General features: G+C 40.9%; 1 protein-coding gene across 1 annotated transcript in view; it reads left to right on the top strand.

Moving 5' to 3' along the window:
* Positions 1 to 19,705, top strand: part of VPS50 (VPS50 subunit of EARP/GARPII complex) — a 195,118-nt gene that overhangs the window by 153,995 nt on the left and 21,418 nt on the right. The window contains exons 18-21 of the mRNA XM_069729396.1: positions 8,496 to 8,672; positions 11,029 to 11,147; positions 12,141 to 12,247; positions 14,310 to 14,431. Of these exons, the coding sequence (XP_069585497.1) occupies positions 8,496 to 8,672; positions 11,029 to 11,147; positions 12,141 to 12,247; positions 14,310 to 14,431 (525 nt within the window). The remainder of the gene's footprint in view (positions 1 to 8,495; positions 8,673 to 11,028; positions 11,148 to 12,140; positions 12,248 to 14,309; positions 14,432 to 19,705) is intronic.

Raw genomic sequence — 19,705 nt, 5'->3', positions numbered from 1 at the left:
AGAATATAACTACTATAATACTGCTCTCTATGTACAAGAATATAACTACTATAATGCTGCTCCTATGTACAAGAATATAACTACTATAATACTGCTCTCTATGTACAAGAATATAACTACTATAATACTGCCTCCTATGTACAAGAATATAACTACTATAATACTGCTCTCTATGTACAAGAATATAACTACTATAATGCTGCTCCTATGTACAAGAATATAACTACTATAATACTGCCCCTATGTACAGGAATATAACTACTATAATATTGCCCCTATGTACAAGAATATAACTACTATAATACTGCCCCTATGTACAGGACTATAACTACTATAACACTGCCCCCTATGTACAAGAATATAACTACTATAATACTGCTCCTATGTACAAGAATATAACTACTATAATACTGCCCCCTATGTACAAGAATATAACTACTATAATACTGTTCCTATGTACAAGAATATAACTACTATAATACTGCCCCCTATGTACAAGAATATAACTACTATAATACTGCTCCTATGTACAAGAATATAACTACAATAATACTGCTCCTATGTACAAGAATATACCTACTATAATACTGCCCCTTTGTACAAGAATATACCTACTATAATACTTCTCCTATGTACAAGAATATAACTACTATAATACTGCTCCTATGTACAAGAATATAACTACTATAATACTGCTCCTATGTACAAGAATATAACTACTATAATGCTGCTCCTATGTACAAGAATATAACTACTATAATACTGCCCCTATGTACAAGAATATAACTACTATAATACTGCTCCTATGTACAAGAATATAACTACTATAATACTGGTCCTATATACAAGAATATAACTAGTATAATACTGCCCCTATGTACAAGAATATATCTACTATAATACTGCCCCTATGTACAAGAATATATCTACTATAATACTGCCCCTATGTACAAGAATATAACTACTATAGTACTGCTCCTATGTACAAGAATATAACTACTATAATACTGCTCCTATGTACAAGAATATAACTACTATAATACTGCCCCTTTGTACAAGAATATAACTAGTATAATACTGCTCCTATGTACAAGAATATATCTACTATAATACTGCCCCTATGTACAAGAATATAACTACTATAATACTGCTCCTATGTACAAGAATATAACTACTATAATACTGCTCCTATGTACAAGAATATAACTACTATAATACTGCTCCTATGTACAAGAATATAACTACTATAATACTGCTCCTATGTACAAGAATATAACTACTATAATACTGCTCCTATGTACAAGAATATATCTACTATAATACTGCCCCTATGTACAAGAATATAACTACTATAATACTGCTCCTATGTACAAGAATATAACTACTATAATACTGCTCCTATGTACAAGAATATACCTACTATAATACTTCTCCTATGTACAAGAGTATAACTACTATAATACTGCTCCTATGTACAAGAATATAACTACTATAATATTGCCCCTATGTACAAGAATATAACTACTATAATACTGCCCCTATGTACAGGACTATAACTACTATAACACTGCCCCCTATGTTCAAGAATATAACTACTATAATACTGCTCCTATGTACAAGAATATAACTACTATAATACTGCCCCCTATGTACAAGAATATAACTACTATAATACTGTTCCTATGTACAAGAATATAACTACTATAATACTGCCCCCTATGTACAAGAATATAACTACTATAATACTGCTCCTATGTACAAGAATATAACTACAATAATACTGCTCCTATGTACAAGAATATACCTACTATAATACTGCCCCTTTGTACAAGAATATACCTACTATAATACTGCTCCTATGTACAAGAATATACCTACTATAATACTTCTCCTATGTACAAGAATATAACTACTATAATACTGCTCCTATGTACAAGAATATAACTACTATAATACTGCTCCTATGTACAAGAATATAACTACTATAATACTGCTCCTATGTACAAGAATATAACTACTATAATACTGCCCCTATGTACAAGAATATAACTACTATAATACTGCTCCTATGTACAAGAATATAACTACTATAATACTGCTCCTATGTACAAGAATATAACTACTATAATACTGCTCCTATGTACAGGAATATAACTACTATAATACTGCTCCTATGTACAAGAATATAACTACTATAATACTGCTCCTATGTACAAGAATATAACTACTATAATACTGCTCCTATGTAAAAGAATATAACTACTATAATACTGCCCCTAGGTACAAGAATATAACTACTATAATACTGCCCCTAGGTACAAGAATATAACTACTATAATACTGCTCCTATGTACAAGAATATAACTACTATAATACTGCTCCTATGTACAAGAATATAACTACTATAATACTGCTCCTAGGTACAAGAATATAACTACTATAATACTGCCCCTAGGTACAGGAATATAACTACCATACTACTGCCTCTGATTACAAGAATAGAAGAGGATACGCAGTAAATTTATTCCACATCTGCTCTGAGCTTCTATAAACTGATTTAAACTTGTAGATCACACTCACTCGGGGATAACCAACCCCCTTGTCAGAAATAACTAGTGTCAAGACATCCTTTGTAGAAAAATATATTAAAAGATTAAAAAAGTATATATAGAGAACGCCTCTAGAAGAAGACACAAAACATGCCGGACAATAAAACATTAAAGCAAAATTAAGTTCATGGTGCATAATTCAGTCCAATAAAGGAATACTGAGATAAAAACAGGCTGACTGTCTATACAATACAGAATATTGTAGTTCCCCTTTAATCAGAGTGTAATTACTCAGAGCAAACTCTCCTACTTATTACTCTTAGTATAATATCATAGCATAAAATACAATGGAAAAATAACTCAGGCAGCTAAAGGTGGCACTAGTGTTAGATCAAACAAAAGGGGTTAATACAATAGTGAAATAACCCGTGTGTCCCCTTAAATGCAAACATATGCATAAAGATCATGAGATACCTAATGTTACAATTGTAGCTAGAGCACAGTGATTTCAGGTGCTGTGTCCCCTCACCTCGACGCGCGTTTCACCTCGCTTATTCCTGGGGCGTGGAAGAAGCAAGGCCAAACGTGCCTCTTAATACAGTTGTGTGAAAAAGTATTTCCCCCTTTCTGATTTCTTATTCTTTTCCATGTTTGTGATGCTTCAATCTTTCAGCTCACCAAACAAATTGAAATATTAGACAAAGATTACACAAGTAAACACAAAATGCAGTTTTTAAATGATTGTGTTTGTTAATAAGAGAAAAAGAAATCCAAACCTACAGGGCCCTGTGTGAAAAGGTGATTGCCCCCTAAACCTAATAGCTGGTTGGGCCGCCCTTAGCAACAACAACTGCAAACAAGAGTTTGCAACAACTGGCAATGAGTCTTTTACAACGCTCTGGAGGAATTTGGGCCGCTCATCTTTGCAGAATTGTTGTAATTCTTCCACATTGGAGGGTTTCCAGCATGAACCGCCTTGTTAAGGTCATGGCACAGCATCTCCGTTGGATTAAGGTTAGGACTTTGACTAGGCCACTCCAAAGTCTTAATTTTGGATTTCTTTAGCCATTCAAAGGTGGACACTCAGGTGTGTTTTGTGTCATTGGCCTCCACAACTCAAATGTGCTTCATCTTGAGGTCACGAACAGAAGACCGGACACAGCAGAATTCATGGTTCCATTTCCCACAGCAAGTCTTCCAGGTCCTGAAGCAGCAAAACAGCCCCAAATCATCACACTATCACCACTATATTTTACTGTTCGAATGATGTTTCTTTTCTGAAATCCTGTGTTACTTCTACGTCAGTCCACATAGTATTCTACCAAAAGTTTTGGGAATTATCAAGATGTTTTCTGGCAAAACTGACACAAGCCTTTATGTTCTTATTGCCCAGAAATTGCTCAGAAGTGTCTTTTCTTTTGGAACTCTGCCTTGCAGGCCATTTTTGCCCAGTCTCTTACAGTGGAGTCATGAACACTGACCTTAGCTGAGGCAAGTGAAGCCTGCAGTTCTTTGGATTTTGTTGTGGGGTCTTTTCTGACCTCTTGGCTAAGTCGTTGCTGGAGTAATTTTCGCAGCCATCCACTCCTGGGAAGATTCACCACTGTTCCATGCTTTCACCATTTATGGATAAAGACTCTCACTGTGGTTCGCAGGAGTCCCAAAGCTTGAGAAAGGGCTTTATACCCTTTTCCAGACTGATAGATCTCTACCACTTTGTTTCTCATTTGTTCCAGAATCTCTTTGGATCACAGCATGATGTCTAGCTTTTGAGGATCTTTTGATCTACTTCACTTTGTCAGGCAGGTCCTATTTAAGTGATTTCTTGATTGAGAACAGGTGTGGTAGTAATCAGGCCTGGGTGTGCTAGGAATTTGAACTTGTCTTTCCAAAGATGTGCATTTTGTGATTACTTGTGCTGTCTAATTCTAATATTTAAATATGTTTGGTGATCTTAAACATTTAAATGTGACAAACATGCAAAAGAATAGGAAATCAGGAAGGAGCAAACACTTTTTCACACAACTGTATGTAGGAGAGTTTGCTGTGAATATCTACAGTTTTGTTTCATGTTTTATTGTCAGGCGTGTTTTGTGTCCTCTTCTAGAGGCATTCCCTATATATATTCTTATTAATGTTTTAATAGATTTTATTAAAGAATTTTACATTTTATATATTTCTTCATTTTTGGGGGCGGTAAGAAGTATACCCCCCAAAAAAGGTTGTTATATTGTCTAATGAAGTGTCATATTCTGATATGTTATGGACAGTCTTGGTATATTAGTGTAAAGATACACTGGGGAAAATAAGTATTTGATACACTGCCATTTTTCCCAATACAAAAACTGGAGAGGTCTGTAATTTTTATCGTCTGTACACTTCAACTGTGAGAGACAGAATCTTAAAAGAAAAAAACAGAAAATATGGTTTTTACATAATTAACCCCTTCATGACCTTTGAGATTTTCCGTTTTTCCGTCTTCGTTTTTCGCTCCACTCCTTCAGAGAGCCATAACGTTTTTTATTTTTCCGTCAATTTGGCCATGTGAGGGCTTATTTTTGCGGGACGAGTTGTACTTTTGAACGACATCATTGGTTTTAGCATGTCGTGTACTAGAAAATGGGAAAAAAATTCCAAGTGCGTTGAAATTACAAAAAAAGTGCAATCCCACACTTGTTTTTTGTTTGGCTTTCTTGCTAGGTTCACTAAAGGCTAAAACTGACCTGCCATTGTGCTTCTCCAGGTCATTACGAGTTCATAGACACCAAACATGTCTAGGTTATTTTTTATCTAAGTGGTGAAAAAAAATTCCAAACTTTGCTAAAAAAAGAAAAAAAAAATGCGCCATTTTCCGATACCCGTAGCATCTGCATTTTTTTGATCTGGGGTCAGGTGAGGGCTTATTTTTTGCTTGCCGAGCTGGCGTTTTTAATGATACCATTTTGGTGCAGATACGTTCTTTTGATCGCCCGCTATTGCATTTTAATGGAATGTTGCGGCGACCAAAAAAACGTAATTTTGGCGTTTCGAGTTTTTTTTTCTCGCTACGCCGTTTAGCGATCAATTTAATCCTTTTTTTTTTATTGATAGATCGGGCGATTCTCAACGCGGCAATACCAAATATGTATATATTTGATTTTATTTTTAATTTTAAATGGGGCGAAAGGGGGCTGATTTAAACTTTTATATATTTTTTATTTATTTCATATTTTTTGAACCATTTCTTTTTTTTACTTTTGCCATGCTTCAATAGCCTCCATGGGAGGCTAGAAGCAGGCACAACGCGATCGGCTCAGCTACATAGCAGCGATCATCAGAAGTATAATCTGTGGTTTCCAATTTTCCAGGGTATTGTAATACAAGAAATCTTTGTAATTGGAAATTAATTATGGAGCAGTTACACAATGATAATAATAGTAATAATAATACCGTTGTACTATTCACAATAATAATACCGTTATATACTATCATATTCAGCATATGTGGGATGAATGAGTCTTCTATTTATTCTCAGATTTTCCAATGTGGAAGAAAGATCCTGAGTGTACAGAAAGCTATTTCCATGCTTTGATTTTGCGTATTACACTGCTTCCCTCCTGAGATTAATACAACTTGATTGCCCAATTGATATACAAACGTTTAGATTAAGATGTGACTATAAAACTGCACATAAACATGAAAGCACTCCATGCTTTTTTTATTTTACTTTTTTAATTTATTTTGTCAGTCGTCCCCCAATATGGAATTCACGAGTGTCACCTTATTTACGGTAGTTGTTCCTTTCTATTTGAAAATTACCGTAATTGTTTACTTTGTCAATTATGTAAATGTGACCCTGAGGGAATAACTTACGGTAGCTTTATCTTCTATGAACGGGGCACCACTGAAGTTCTCAGCATGAGGATGCAGAAATACCTATCACAGATAATGATGATGACTGCACAGCTCCTCCCATACAAATAGAATGGAAAGACACACTTCAGCCTTACCTGATTGTACACTTATATTATCTGATTTAAGGGGTTATAAAAGGGAAAGGATAGTCAGTGTGATCTCACCAGGCAGATATTGTACTGAGCTATAGATGCCCATTTGATGATGTACTGATGCATCATACGATTTATAACAATCATATTTGTCTTTCAAACAGCATTTTAAAGCTCATATTCAAAAGTTATCCACATAAAATATTGTCCCTTTATACACATATTACATACTAATCTTTTAGTCACAGTCTGTAATTTTGATCAAGAGCTTCATTCGCAATTCTGCTTTATGTTATTGGAAACAGTCAAGAAACTTGAAGGAGAAATTAGTTAAACCTGTATTATACTCCAGAGCTGCACTCACTATTCTGCTGGTGTAGTCACTGTGTACATACATTACTGATCCTGAGTTACCTCCTGTATTATACCCCAGAGCTGCACTCACTATTCTGCTGGTGCAGTCACTGTGTACATACATTACATTACTGATCCTGAGTTACATCCTGTATTATACTCCAGAGCTGCACTCACTATTCTGCTGGTGTAGTCACTGTGTACATACATTACTGATCCTGAGTTACCTCCTGTATTATACCCCAGAGCTGCACTCACTATTCTGCTGGTGCAGTCACTGTGTACATACATTATATTACTGATCCTGAGTTACCTCCTGTATTATACCCCAGAGCTGCTCTCACTATTCTGCCGGTGCAGTCACTGTGTACATACATTACATTACTGATCCTGAGTTACCTCCTGTATTATACCCCAGAGCTGCTCTCACTATTCTGCTGGTGCAGTCACTGTGTACATACATTACATTACTGATCCTGAGTTACCTCCTGTATTATACTCCAGAGCTGCACTCACTATTCTGCCGGTGCAGTCACTGTGTACATACATTACATTACTGATCCTGAGTTATATCCTGTATTATACCCCAGAGCTGCACTCACTATTCTGCTGGTGCAGTCACTGTGTACATACATTACATTAATGTATGTACACAGTGACTGCACCAGCAGAATAGTGAGTGCAGCTCTGGGGTATAATACAGGATATAACTCAGGATAAGTACAGGGTCAGTAATGTATGTACACAGTGACTGCACCAGCAGAATAGTGAGTGCAGCTCTGGGGTATAATACAGGATATAACTCAGGATCAGTAATGTAATGTATGTACACAGTGACTGCACCAGCAGAATAGTGAGTGCAGCTCTGGGGTATAATACAGGATATAACTCAGGATCAGTAATGTAATGTATGTACACAGTGACTGCACCAGCAGAATAGTGAGTGCAGCTCTGGGGTATAATACAGGATATAACTCAGGATAAGTACAGGGTCAGTAATGTATGTACACAGTGACTGCACCAGCAGAATAGTGAGTGCAGCTCTGGGGTATAATACAGGATATAACTCAGGATCAGTAATGTATGTACACAGTGACTGCACCAGCAGAATAGTGAGTGCAGCTCTGGGGTATAATACAGGATGTAACTCAGGATCAGTAATGTAATGTATGTACACAGTGACCGCACCTGCAGAATAGTGAGTGCAGCTCTGGGGTATAATACAGGATGTAACTCAGGATCAGTAATGTAATGTATGTACACAGTGACTGCACCAGCAGAATAGTGAGTGCAGCTCTGGGGTATAATACAGGATGTAACTCAGGATCAGTAATGTAATGTATGTACACAGTGACTGCACCAGCAGAATAGTGAGTGCAGCTCTGGGGTATAATACAGGATGTAACTCAGGATCAGTAATGTAATGTATGTACACAGTGACTGCACCAGCAGAATAGTGAGTGCAGCTCTGGGGTATAATACAGGATATAACTCAGGATCAGTAATGTAATGTATGTACACAGTGACTGCACCAGCAGAATAGTGAGTGCAGCTCTGCTTATGTGAAGCAAGCCCTGCATAACTTTTTTTCTTTTTCCACCCTCAGGAGTTTAAGTGTTTGGGACAGTCTCGCTCTCCGTCCATGTCTCCCAGTAAGCAGGCCTCTTCAGCGGACTCCGCAGCGGTCTCATTGTTTGAGCAGTACACCAGCGGAGGGAATCCTTTTGAGATACAACCTGTTCTGAAAGATGATGAAACGGAGGATGTTCTGGCTGCAAATGGGGTGAGATCTCCCTTCTGATACACTGATCATTTTGGGGAAGCTCGGGGGTGTGGGTTGGCAGGGGGTGGCCTATCCCCACTGCTGGGCGTCTCGCCAATCTCAATGATTTTTTAGTGTTGTGGGCATATGGCTGTGAGACTCCGGCCCCAGAGCTGCACATGGCTCTGTGTTCCTTTCCTAAGTTAGTCAATGGTGCTCAGATCTGGGGATCTCCCTTCACTAGCTCAAAATTACCACCATAAAACCGGTTACACAGAATCTCATAAATATCTTTCTATCTTCAGTAATTATCTATCCATGCGAGAATGATAAAGGGAATGTGACACCTTCAAAATGGGATCTAAGCTACTTACTCAGTGCAGTAGGGGACTTAGCCTCCAGCACTCAAACCTGCAGTGTTGTTTCTCTTTTTTTATTTCAAATGAGGGGTCTCCGATGCCCCCTGGTGTGGACAGGTGCTCCGTGCACTATTGTGCCCTTTAAATTGAACTTGGTGCACACCTCTCAGGTTTATTGACAGCGCTGCTGGAATTGATACCCTGGCTCTGCATGTCTGCACAGATCGTTAGTGTCGGAAGATGGATGGATGGATGGATGGATGAATGATGGGATGAATTAATAAATGGGATATGGATGGATGGCGGATGGATGGCAGATGGGGAGATGGATGGTATATGTATGGATGATGGATGGGAGATAGATGTATGGTTGGGAGATGGTTGGATGGAATATGGATGAAGGATGTATGGATGGCTTGGAGATGGATGATGGCTGGGAGATGGATAGATGACGGATGGATGGGAGATGGATGGATGGTAGATGGATGGATGTTGGATGGATTGATGGATGGGAGATGGATGGATGGATGATGGATGGATTGATGGATGGGAGATGGATGGATGGTATATGTATGGATGGATGGGTGATGGATGGATGGATGGATGGGAGATGGATGGATGATGCATGGGTGATGGATGGATGGGCAATGGATGGGGAGATGGGTGATGATGGGAGATGGATGAATGTTGGATGGATTGATGGATGACGGATGGATGGGAGATGGATGTTGGATGGATGTTGAATAGATTGATGGATGATGGCTGTATGGGAGATGGGTGGATAGGAGATGGATGGAAGATAGGTGGATGGATGGGAGATGGATGGATGGGTGATGGATGGATGGATGATGGATGGATGGGGATGGATGATGGAAGATAGGTGGATGGATGATGGATGGATGGGAGATGGATGGATGGATGTTGGATGGATTGATGGATGACGGATGGATGGGAGATGGATGATGGATGGATTGATGGATGGATGGTATATGTATGGATGGATGGGTGATGGATGGATGGATGGATGGATGGATGGATGGATGGGAGATGGATGGATGATGCATGGGTGATGGATGGATGGGCGATGGATGGGGAGATGGGTGATGATGGGAGATGGATGAATGTTGGATGGATTGATGGATGACGGATGGATGGGAGATGGATGTTGGATGGATGTTGAATAGATTGATGGATGATGGCTGTATGGGAGATGGGTGGATAGGAGATGGATGGAAGATAGGTGGATGGATGATGGATGGGTGATGGATGGATGGATGATGGATGGATGGGGATGGATGGATGATGGATGGATGGAAGATAGGTGGATGGATGGGAGATGGATGGATGGATGGATGTTGGATGGATTGATGGATGACGGATGGATGGGAGTTGGATGGATGGATGTTGGATAGATTGATGGATGATGGATGTATGGGAGATGGATGGATAGGAGATTGATGGATGGATGGGAGATGGATAGATGATGGATGGGAGATGGATGTATATGCTATAAAAGTTATGAGACTATAGATACATACAGAGATGGGCGAATGATATATGAGCTATAAAGATGTGCAGAGACAGATGTTACAGTAGTTTTGAGCTGATGGATAAGAGACATAACTGGATAGCTCCGGGAGTGACCTGCACTGGAAAGTATGAGCGCTATATATATAAATACATAGCTGTGACACAGGCTATGTGCTGTGTGGACAGGAGACCATCATACATCGTCTCTCGTGTGCGGAGACTCCGGCACTGCTTGTCCTTTTATTGTGCTCCTTCCTTTCCTCATCACTGGTTGGCTACAGATCGTATAAATCCATTTGTCTTGGGGTCTGCTGCAGAGCTCAGCGTGGGGGGCACATTACAGAAGTGATGCTCGCGGGTGTCAGGACTGTGGACCGGGCGCTTATGTCTTTTTCAGACGCAGTTGTAGACAGTTGTGTTTTCCCTGCGGATAATTGAGCGCCGCCGCAGCCGTGTGCTACAACCAGCCGTGCCTTCTTCCTTCACAGTATGAATCCGACGAGCTGGAGAAAAGCGCTTATCAGGAGTACGACAGTGACAGCGACGTCCCCGAGGAACTGAAGAGGGATTATGTGGATGAGCAGACCGGAGACGTTCCTTCAAAAAGGTGACGGCACCCCATAATGTGTGACCAGCCGCCCATTCATAGGAAATCTTAGGATATCGTTATAGAGGGAAGGTGTCGCCGGATAATGACCTACTGTTTATATCCAGTTTCAGTGTTCCATGTATTATTATTTTTTTTTTTTAAATGTTCACATTACAATTAGCTTATTAAACAACTAAATTAGTAATATTGCAATTTTTCAACTGGCCACTTGGGATAATTTTTAGTCTTATATGGGATTATTTTTAGTCTTATACTTCCTATCCTTTTGGGAAGAGTTTTCAGCAGGCTCCTTACCATCAGAGACGGGATTAGAATGACAGGTCACCTCAATACACAACTGATAACACAGGATCTCTACAGAGTAGATTTCACAGCTCACCTCCTTCCCCTTCATTCGCAATCACTTTTGCACACGCTCATTAGATGCGTCAATACAAACAATAAGGTCCGGGTCAGTTCATTACAGCTAATGTACTTGTGGAACACCAGAAACAACAGGAAATTAGGCTAAAAAATCCCCAGTATGAGAATTACAAGATTTCTATTTTTTATTTATGAAACAAAAGGCTAAATTTAAATAAAATTTTGAGTTATTAATAAAAATCACATTTTTGCCGATGCACATGGGTATTGTTTTGGAATTTGGAACCCTGAGCTCAAGATCCCTGTAGGTCCCAATGATTGGACCACCAGAAATCAGCAAGTTTTTCCATATCTCGTGGTTATAGAGTAACTTGCCTTTTTGGGAATAACCCTTTAAAGGATAAACATTACTGCATTTCTTAGAAAAATAGCGCCACTCTTGTTTCCAGGTTGTTGCTGCTCGGCTCTATTAAAGTAAATGGTGCAGAGCTGCAGTACCGACACTCAACTGGTAGCAGGGGTGGCGCTTTAACGACCTGCAATTTCGGAGATATTCGGTCTCAGGAGAACCTTTGTACAGGTCCTGATGTCTTATAAGGGCTTTTTTTTTATCTTGTCTTAATGAAGTGTTTCTAGGGAGACCCTTAGGAGTCGGAAGAGATCGGACTACAGCCTGAACAAGGTGAACGCGCCAATCCTGACCAACACCACGCTGAACGTAATACGACTCGTGGGTAAGGAGTCGATTTTCTCCTGCGCCGCCCCCTATTGGTTCACGTCCTGTGTCCGTCATCTGACGCACGCCGTCACCTTCAATTTGAATTTGAAATTCGTGTTCCGTCCTGTTCCGGTTATTACTGGCGACAAGTGATGGACTCCGGGCATTCCGGCATCGGAATTAGTTGTTGTTTTTTTATGTTTTTTGTTTTTTTTTATCAACTCCCCACTTTTTATATATCGTTTATGTTGGTATTAGTTATTTTTAGTAATATTTCTAATTCTCGTTCTGCGCTTTATGGAAATTTTTCTCCATATTCGATTTACATTAAACCTTCGCAGGAGATTTGCAAACATTGTTTTCTCTTTCTTCACGGCTTTAAGTACTATTAGGCTGATTAAATTAATCTTGATGGCAGACTACAAGGATGTCACATATAGATACTAATTAGCAATAATCAGCGATTCGTTTTCTGCGGCTATAAATATATCCGGGAGCCTCAGTCAGGAATAATCTAATATAACTCTGACACTTGCTGTGTAAGGATATAAGTACTGTAGAACTTTCTCATAAATCTCTTAAAGTGGACTTGCCACTAGGACAGAAGCAGCCGTTTTTGCTTTTTTACTTTTTTTTTTTTTTTACTTTTTTACTTTTACGTTTTTACTTTTTTTATATATAATTCCCACTGCTCCCCTGAATATTTTTTTTTTTTCTTTCTTACATTCTGTCTTATGATTCCAGAAATACGGGCCTTTTTATTTCTCACCTGCTCCTCTGGGGCGTGTCTTTAGGATATTTAGCATAATTATCTTTTGAGCCACGCCCCTTTAGCAAAAAAACCCCATAAAATTAGCAGTAAATAGACTCGTATCTCTGGAACCAGATGGCAGCTTGAAAAGAAAAAAATGAATATTCAGGGAAGCAGCAGGAATAAAAGAAGAGCAAAATCTGTTCACTTCTGACCTGGTGATAGTCTTTTTTACAAGAGCTTTTTTTTTTTCTTTTATACAATTTTATGAAAATAAAGGTTTGATTTATTTCTCAATATGTTTTTATAGCGCCCAAAACTTTGATTTTTCTAATACTGACCCCCCGCATAGGTCTAGATAATACCACATAATGTTCTGGATGCCTTCAACCACCAGGAGAGGAAATCATTCAATAGGTTTTTGATATGTAATCTGAAAGCATCTTAATTTAGGGGCAGAGACCCTGATTCCAGCAATGGTTCACTTGTTCGGCTGTGTGTAGCTGTTTCAATAAAATCATTGTTTTATCAGCAGATTATCACTACAGGACTAGGTTTCTTGTGCCTCCTAGTCAACTGCTCTGTATAACCCTGCCCCCACTATCAATTCGCTGCCTGATCCAAGCTTCCATTTTTTTTTTCTCTTGAGGGAGTTTTTCTCCCAGTAATACAGGCTGCACATATCAGCACAGCTGCAATCCTGCACTTATTTCCTCTTCACATGCTTTCCTCTTAATTTACAGCATACGTTGTCTGCCCTCCCTGAGACTGTAAATGCTTTTCCCCCTTTCCACACTGCAAATCTTTACGACCCCTTCCCTACTGCTTTTTCTAACACTGAGTAAAGGGAGGAGGGCAGAGGGAGAGATCAGGACTAGGATCAAGAGCTCTGATGGATTTGTATCCATTTTTGCATATCACTCAGCTACATAAAGGCCTTACCGTCACTCTGCAGCAACAAAGTGGTCGACCATCTCTAATGAAGACCATTTAAAAAGTTGCTTAGTTTTGCATTTAGAAGGAAAATGAAAAATTATTTCAGAATTTTGTGCCGTTATTTCAGGTGGGTTACCGTCTCTGCACTCTAAGGATCAGTAGAATTGCTAAGTCCTAACGCTTCGACATCAGACTTTGGTTGCATATTGTAATCTGAATATAAAGGGGTCACTCAGGATTAAAAATGGCTTCTCCATTGGGCTTGTCTGGTATTCCTTTGAGTGATGCTGAGTTGCAATTCCAGATTCAACCTGTAGAGTAAGGTGGCGCTGTTTGTGGAGAAAAGACATATGATTAATCAAAGGAATTTTTTTTTCTTCTTTTTGTGCAGGAAAATACCTGCAGATGATGACTATACTGAAGCCCATCGCCTTTGACGTCATCCACTGCATGTCACAGCTTTTCGATTACTACCTTTACGCCGTATACACATTTTTCGGGAGAAATGATGCAGTAAGTAGTGGAGCTCGAGACCTCCCAGCCACAGCTATTCCATTCTAAAGGTGCAGGAAAGACAATACATCAGTAGTTTGTTACAGTGTGAATGGGACCCAAACCCATGCTCCTTCCAATCTATGACTTGTGTCAAAGACCACCATTAACTCCCCAGAAAAGAGAGTTTTAGCGGGATGGGGGTCCTTCAACAGCCTGTTATTTGAGAAGTAATAGCCAGAGGGGCACTGGCCATGGAGTATCAGGACTGTGCCCCCTAGAAGGTAGTATTTAGGTGGTGGAGGGGGCTCATGGTTAGGGGTACTGTTGTGAATTCTGTGGCTGAATTCACTCCTGTGGTCACAAGTGGTACTGCAGCTTCTGAGCTTCCTCCCTCAGGTGTTCTGGTGAGCTCGTTGGCTGCCTTGTTATTTAACTCCACCTGATTCTGTCTTCCTTGCTCCTTGTCAATGTTCCAGTGTTGGATCTGAGCTTTGGATCTTTCCTGTGGCCTGCTGCTCTGCTTAGATAAGTGCTTCTTTGCTTTTGTTGCTATTTTTTCTGTCCAGCTTGTCTATTCGTTTTGCTGGAAGCTCTGAGACGCAAAGGGTGTACTGCCGTGCCGTTAGTTCGGCACGGTGGGTCTTTTTGCCCCCTTTGCGTGGTTTTTTGCTTTAGGGTTTTTTGTAGACTGCAAAGTTCTCTTTGCTATCCTCGCTCTATCTAGAATATCGGGCCTCACTTTGCTGAATCTATTTCATCCCTACGTTTTGTCTTTTCCTCTTGCTAACAGTCATTATATGTGGGGGGCTGCCTTTTCCTTTGGGGTATTTCTCTGAGGCAAGTCAGGCTTGTATTTGTATCTTCAGGCTAGTCAGCTCCTCAGGCTGTGCCGAGTTGCATAGGTAGTGTCAGGCGCAATCCACAGCTGCCTTTAGTTGTGTTTAGGATAGGTTCAGGTATTGCGGTCTACAGAGATTCCACGTCTCAGAGCTCGTTCTATTGTTTTTGGGTTATTGTCAGATCACTGTATGTGCTCTGATTGCTGGCATACTGTGTTACTGGATTGCCATCATAACAGTACAAGGAGCCACACTAATGATTCTCAATAGAGGGAAAAAAGAAGTTCTGACATCATTTTTTTTTCTCAGCTCTGTGTTCAGTCTTTTTTTTCCCCTAGACATTTGGGTGTTTCAGGACACAGGTGTGGACATGGATATTCAGGCTCTGTGCTCTTCAATGGATAATCTCATTATAAATGTACAAAAGATTCAAGATACAATTGATCAGAAATCTATGCTAGAACCAAGAATTCCTATTCCTGATTTGTTTTTTGGTGATAGAACTAAGTTTCTGAGTTTCAAAAATAATTGTAAGCTATTTCTGGCCTTGAAACCTCATTCTTCTGGTAATTCAGTTCAACAGGTTTTGATTATTATTTCTTTTTTGCGCGGCGACCCTCAGGACTGGGCATTTTCTCTTGCGCCAGGAGACCCTGCATTGAGTGGTGTCGATGCGTTTTTCCTGGCGCTCGGATTGCTGTACGATGAGCCGAATTCAGTGGATCAGGCTGAGAAAAATTTGCTGGCTTTGTGCCAGGGTCAGGATGATATAGAAGTATATTGTCAGAAATTTAGGAAGTGGTCAGTACTTACTCTGTGGAATGAATCTGCGCTGGCAGCTTTGTTCAGAAAGGGTCTCTCTGAAGCCCTTAAGGATGTCATGGTGGGTTTTCCTATGACTTCTGGTTTGAATGAGTCTATGTCCTTGGCCATTCAGATCGGTCGTCGCTTGCGCGAGCGTAAATCTGTGCACCATCTGGCGGTATTGTCTGAGATTAAACCTGAGCCTATGCAGTGCGATAGGACTATGACCAGAGTTGAACGGCAAGAATACAGACGTCTGAACAGACTGTGTTTCTATTGTGGTGATTCCACTCATGCTATTTCTGATTGTCCTAAGCGCACTAGGCGGTTCGATAGGTCTGCCGTCATTGGTACTGTACAGTCCAAATTCCTTCTGTCCATTACCTTGATATGCTCTTTGTCATCGTATTCTGTCATGGCGTTTGTGGATTCAGGCGCTGCCCTGAATCTGATGGATTTGGATTATGCTAAACGTTGTGGGTTTTTCTTGGAGCCTTTGCGGTGTCCTATTCCGTTGAGAGGAATTGATGCTACACCTTTGGCCAAGAATAAACCTCAGTACTGGGCCCAGCTGACCATGTGCATGGCTCCTGCACATCAGGAAGTTATTCGCTTTCTGGTGCTACATAATCTGCATGATGTGGTCGTGTTGGGGTTGCCATGGCTACAAACCCATAATCCAGTATTGGATTGGAACTCTATGTCGGTATCCAGCTGGGGTTGTCAGGGGGTACATGGTGATGTTCCATTTTTGTCTATTTCGTCATCCACCCCTTCTGAGGTTCCAGAGTTCTTGTCTGATTATCAGGATGTATTTGAAGAGCCCAAGTCCGATGCCCTACCTCCGCATAGGGATTGTGATTGTGCTATCAATTTGATTCCTGGTAGTAAATTCCCTAAAGGTCGTTTATTTAATTTATCCGTGCCTGAACACACCGCTATGCGCAGTTATGTGAAGGAATCCCTGGAGAAGGGACATATTCGCCCATCGTCATTACCACTGGGAGCAGGGTTCTTTTTTGTAGCCAAGAAGGATGGTTCGCTGAGACCGTGTATTGATTACCGCCTTCTTAATAAGATCACTGTTAAATTTCAGTATCCCTTGCCATTGTTATCTGACTTGTTTGCTCGGATTAAGGGGGCTAGTTGGTTCACTAAGATAGATCTTCGTGGTGCGTATAATCTGGTGAGAATCAGGCAAGGAGATGAATGGAAAACTGCATTTAATACGCCCGAGGGTCATTTTGAGTATCTAGTGATGCCGTTCGGACTTGCCAATGCTCCATCTGTTTTTCAGTCTTTTATGCATGACATCTTCCGTGAGTATCTGGATAAATTCCTGATTGTTTACTTGGATGACATTTTGATCTTCTCAGATGATTGGGAGTCTCATGTAAAGCAGGTCAGAATGGTTTTCCAGGTCCTGCGTGCTAATTCTTTGTTTGTGAAGGGATCAAAGTGTCTCTTCGGTGTGCAGAAAGTTTCATTTTTGGGGTTCATCTTTTCCCCTTCTACTATCGAGATGGATCCGGTTAAGGTCCAAGCCATCCAGGATTGGACTCAGCCGACATCTCTGAAAAGTCTGCAAAAGTTCCTGGGCTTTGCTAATTTTTATCGTCGCTTCATCTGTAATTTTTCTAGCATTGCCAAACCATTGACCGATTTGACCAAGAAGGGTGCTGATTTGGTTAATTGGTCTTCTGCTGCCGTGGAAGCTTTTCAGGAGTTGAAGCGTCGTTTTTGTTCTGCCCCTGTGTTGTGTCAACCAGATGTTTCTCTTCCATTCCAGGTCGAGGTTGATGCTTCTGAGATTGGAGCAGGGGCGGTTTTGTCACAGAGAGGTTCTGGTTGCTCAGTGTTGAAACCATGTGCTTTCTTTTCCAGGAAGTTTTCTGCTGCTGAGCGTAATTATGATGTGGGCAACCGAGAGTTGCTGGCCATGAAGTGGGCATTCGAGGAGTGGCGTCATTGGCTTGAAGGAGCTAAGCATCGCGTGGTGGTATTGACTGATCATAAGAACCTTACTTATCTCGAGTCTGTCAAGCGCTTGAATCCTAGACAGGCCCGTTGGTCGTTATTTTTTGCTCGCTTCGATTTTGTGATTTCGTACCTTCCGGGCTCTAAAAATGTGAAGGCGGATGCTCTGTCTAGGAGTTTTGTGCCCGACTCTCCGGGTTTATCTGAGCCGGCCAGTATCCTCAAGGAAGGAGTCATTGTGTCTGCCATCTCCCCTGATTTGCGGCAAGTGTTGCAAAAATTTCAGGCTAATAAACCTGATCGTTGTCCGGTTGAGAAACTGTTCGTCCCTGATAGGTGGACTAGTAAAGTTATCTCTGAACTTCATTGTTCGGTGTTGGCTGGTCATCCTGGAATCTTTGGTACCAGAGAGTTAGTGGCTAGATCCTTCTGGTGGCCATCTCTGTCACAAGATGTACGTACTTTTGTGCAGTCCTGTGGGATTTGTGCTAGGGCTAAGCCCTGCTGTTCACGTGCCAGTGGGTTGCTTTTGCCCTTGCCGGTCCCGAAGAGGCCTTGGACACATATTTCGATGGATTTCATTTCTGACCTTCCCGTTTCTCAAAAGATGTCAGTCATTTGGGTGGTCTGTGATCGCTTTTCTAAAATGGTCCATCTGGTGCCCTTGGTTAAATTGCCTTCCTCCTCTGATTTGGTGCCTTTGTTCTTCCAGCATGTGGTTCGTTTGCATGGCATTCCTGAGAATATTGTTTCTGACAGAGGTTCCCAGTTTGTTTCAAGGTTCTGGCGAGCCTTTTGTGGTAGGATGGGCATTGACCTATCTTTTTCCTCGGCTTTCCATCCTCAGACTAATGGCCAGACCGAACGAACCAATCAGACCTTGGAAACATATCTGAGATGTTTTGTTTCTGCAGACCAGGATGATTGGGTGTCCTTTTTGCCGTTGGCTGAGTTCGCCCTTAATAATCGGGCCAGCTCGGCTACCTTGGTCTCTCCATTTTTCTGCAATTCTGGGTTCCATCCTCGTTTCTCTTCAGGACAGGTTGAGTCTTCGGACTGTCCTGGTGTGGATTCTGTGGTGGACAGGTTGCAGCAGATCTGGACTCAGGTAGTGGACAATTTGACCTTGTCCCAGGAGAAGGCTCAACTTTTCGCTAATCGCAGACGCCGTGTGGGTCCCCGACTTCGTGTTGGGGATCTGGTTTGGTTATCTTCTCGTCATATTCCTATGAAGGTTTCCTCTCCTAAATTTAAACCTCGTTTTATTGGTCCGTATAGGATTTCTGAGATTCTCAATCCTGTGTCCTTTCGTCTGACCCTCCCGGACTCCTTTTCCATACATAATGTATTCCATAGGTCGTTGTTGCGGAGATACGTGGCACCTATGGTTCCATCTGTTGAGCCTCCTGCCCCGGTTTTGGTGGAGGGGGAATTGGAGTATATTGTGGAGAAAATTTTGGATTCTCGTGTCTCTAGACGGAAACTCCAGTATCTGGTTAAATGGAAGGGTTATGCTCAGGAAGATAATTCCTGGGTTTTTGCCTCTGATGTCCATGCTCCAGATCTTGTTCGTGCCTTTCATGTGGCTCATCCTGGTCGGCCTGGGGGCTCTGGTGAGGGTTCGGTGACCCCTCCTCAAGGGGGGGGTACTGTTGTGAATTCTGTGGCTGAA

Source organism: Ranitomeya imitator, chromosome 6, assembly GCF_032444005.1.
Source record: "Ranitomeya imitator isolate aRanImi1 chromosome 6, aRanImi1.pri, whole genome shotgun sequence".
Classification (NCBI taxonomy): domain Eukaryota; kingdom Metazoa; phylum Chordata; class Amphibia; order Anura; family Dendrobatidae; genus Ranitomeya; species Ranitomeya imitator.
This window is presented reverse-complemented; position numbering and strand designations above follow the sequence as displayed.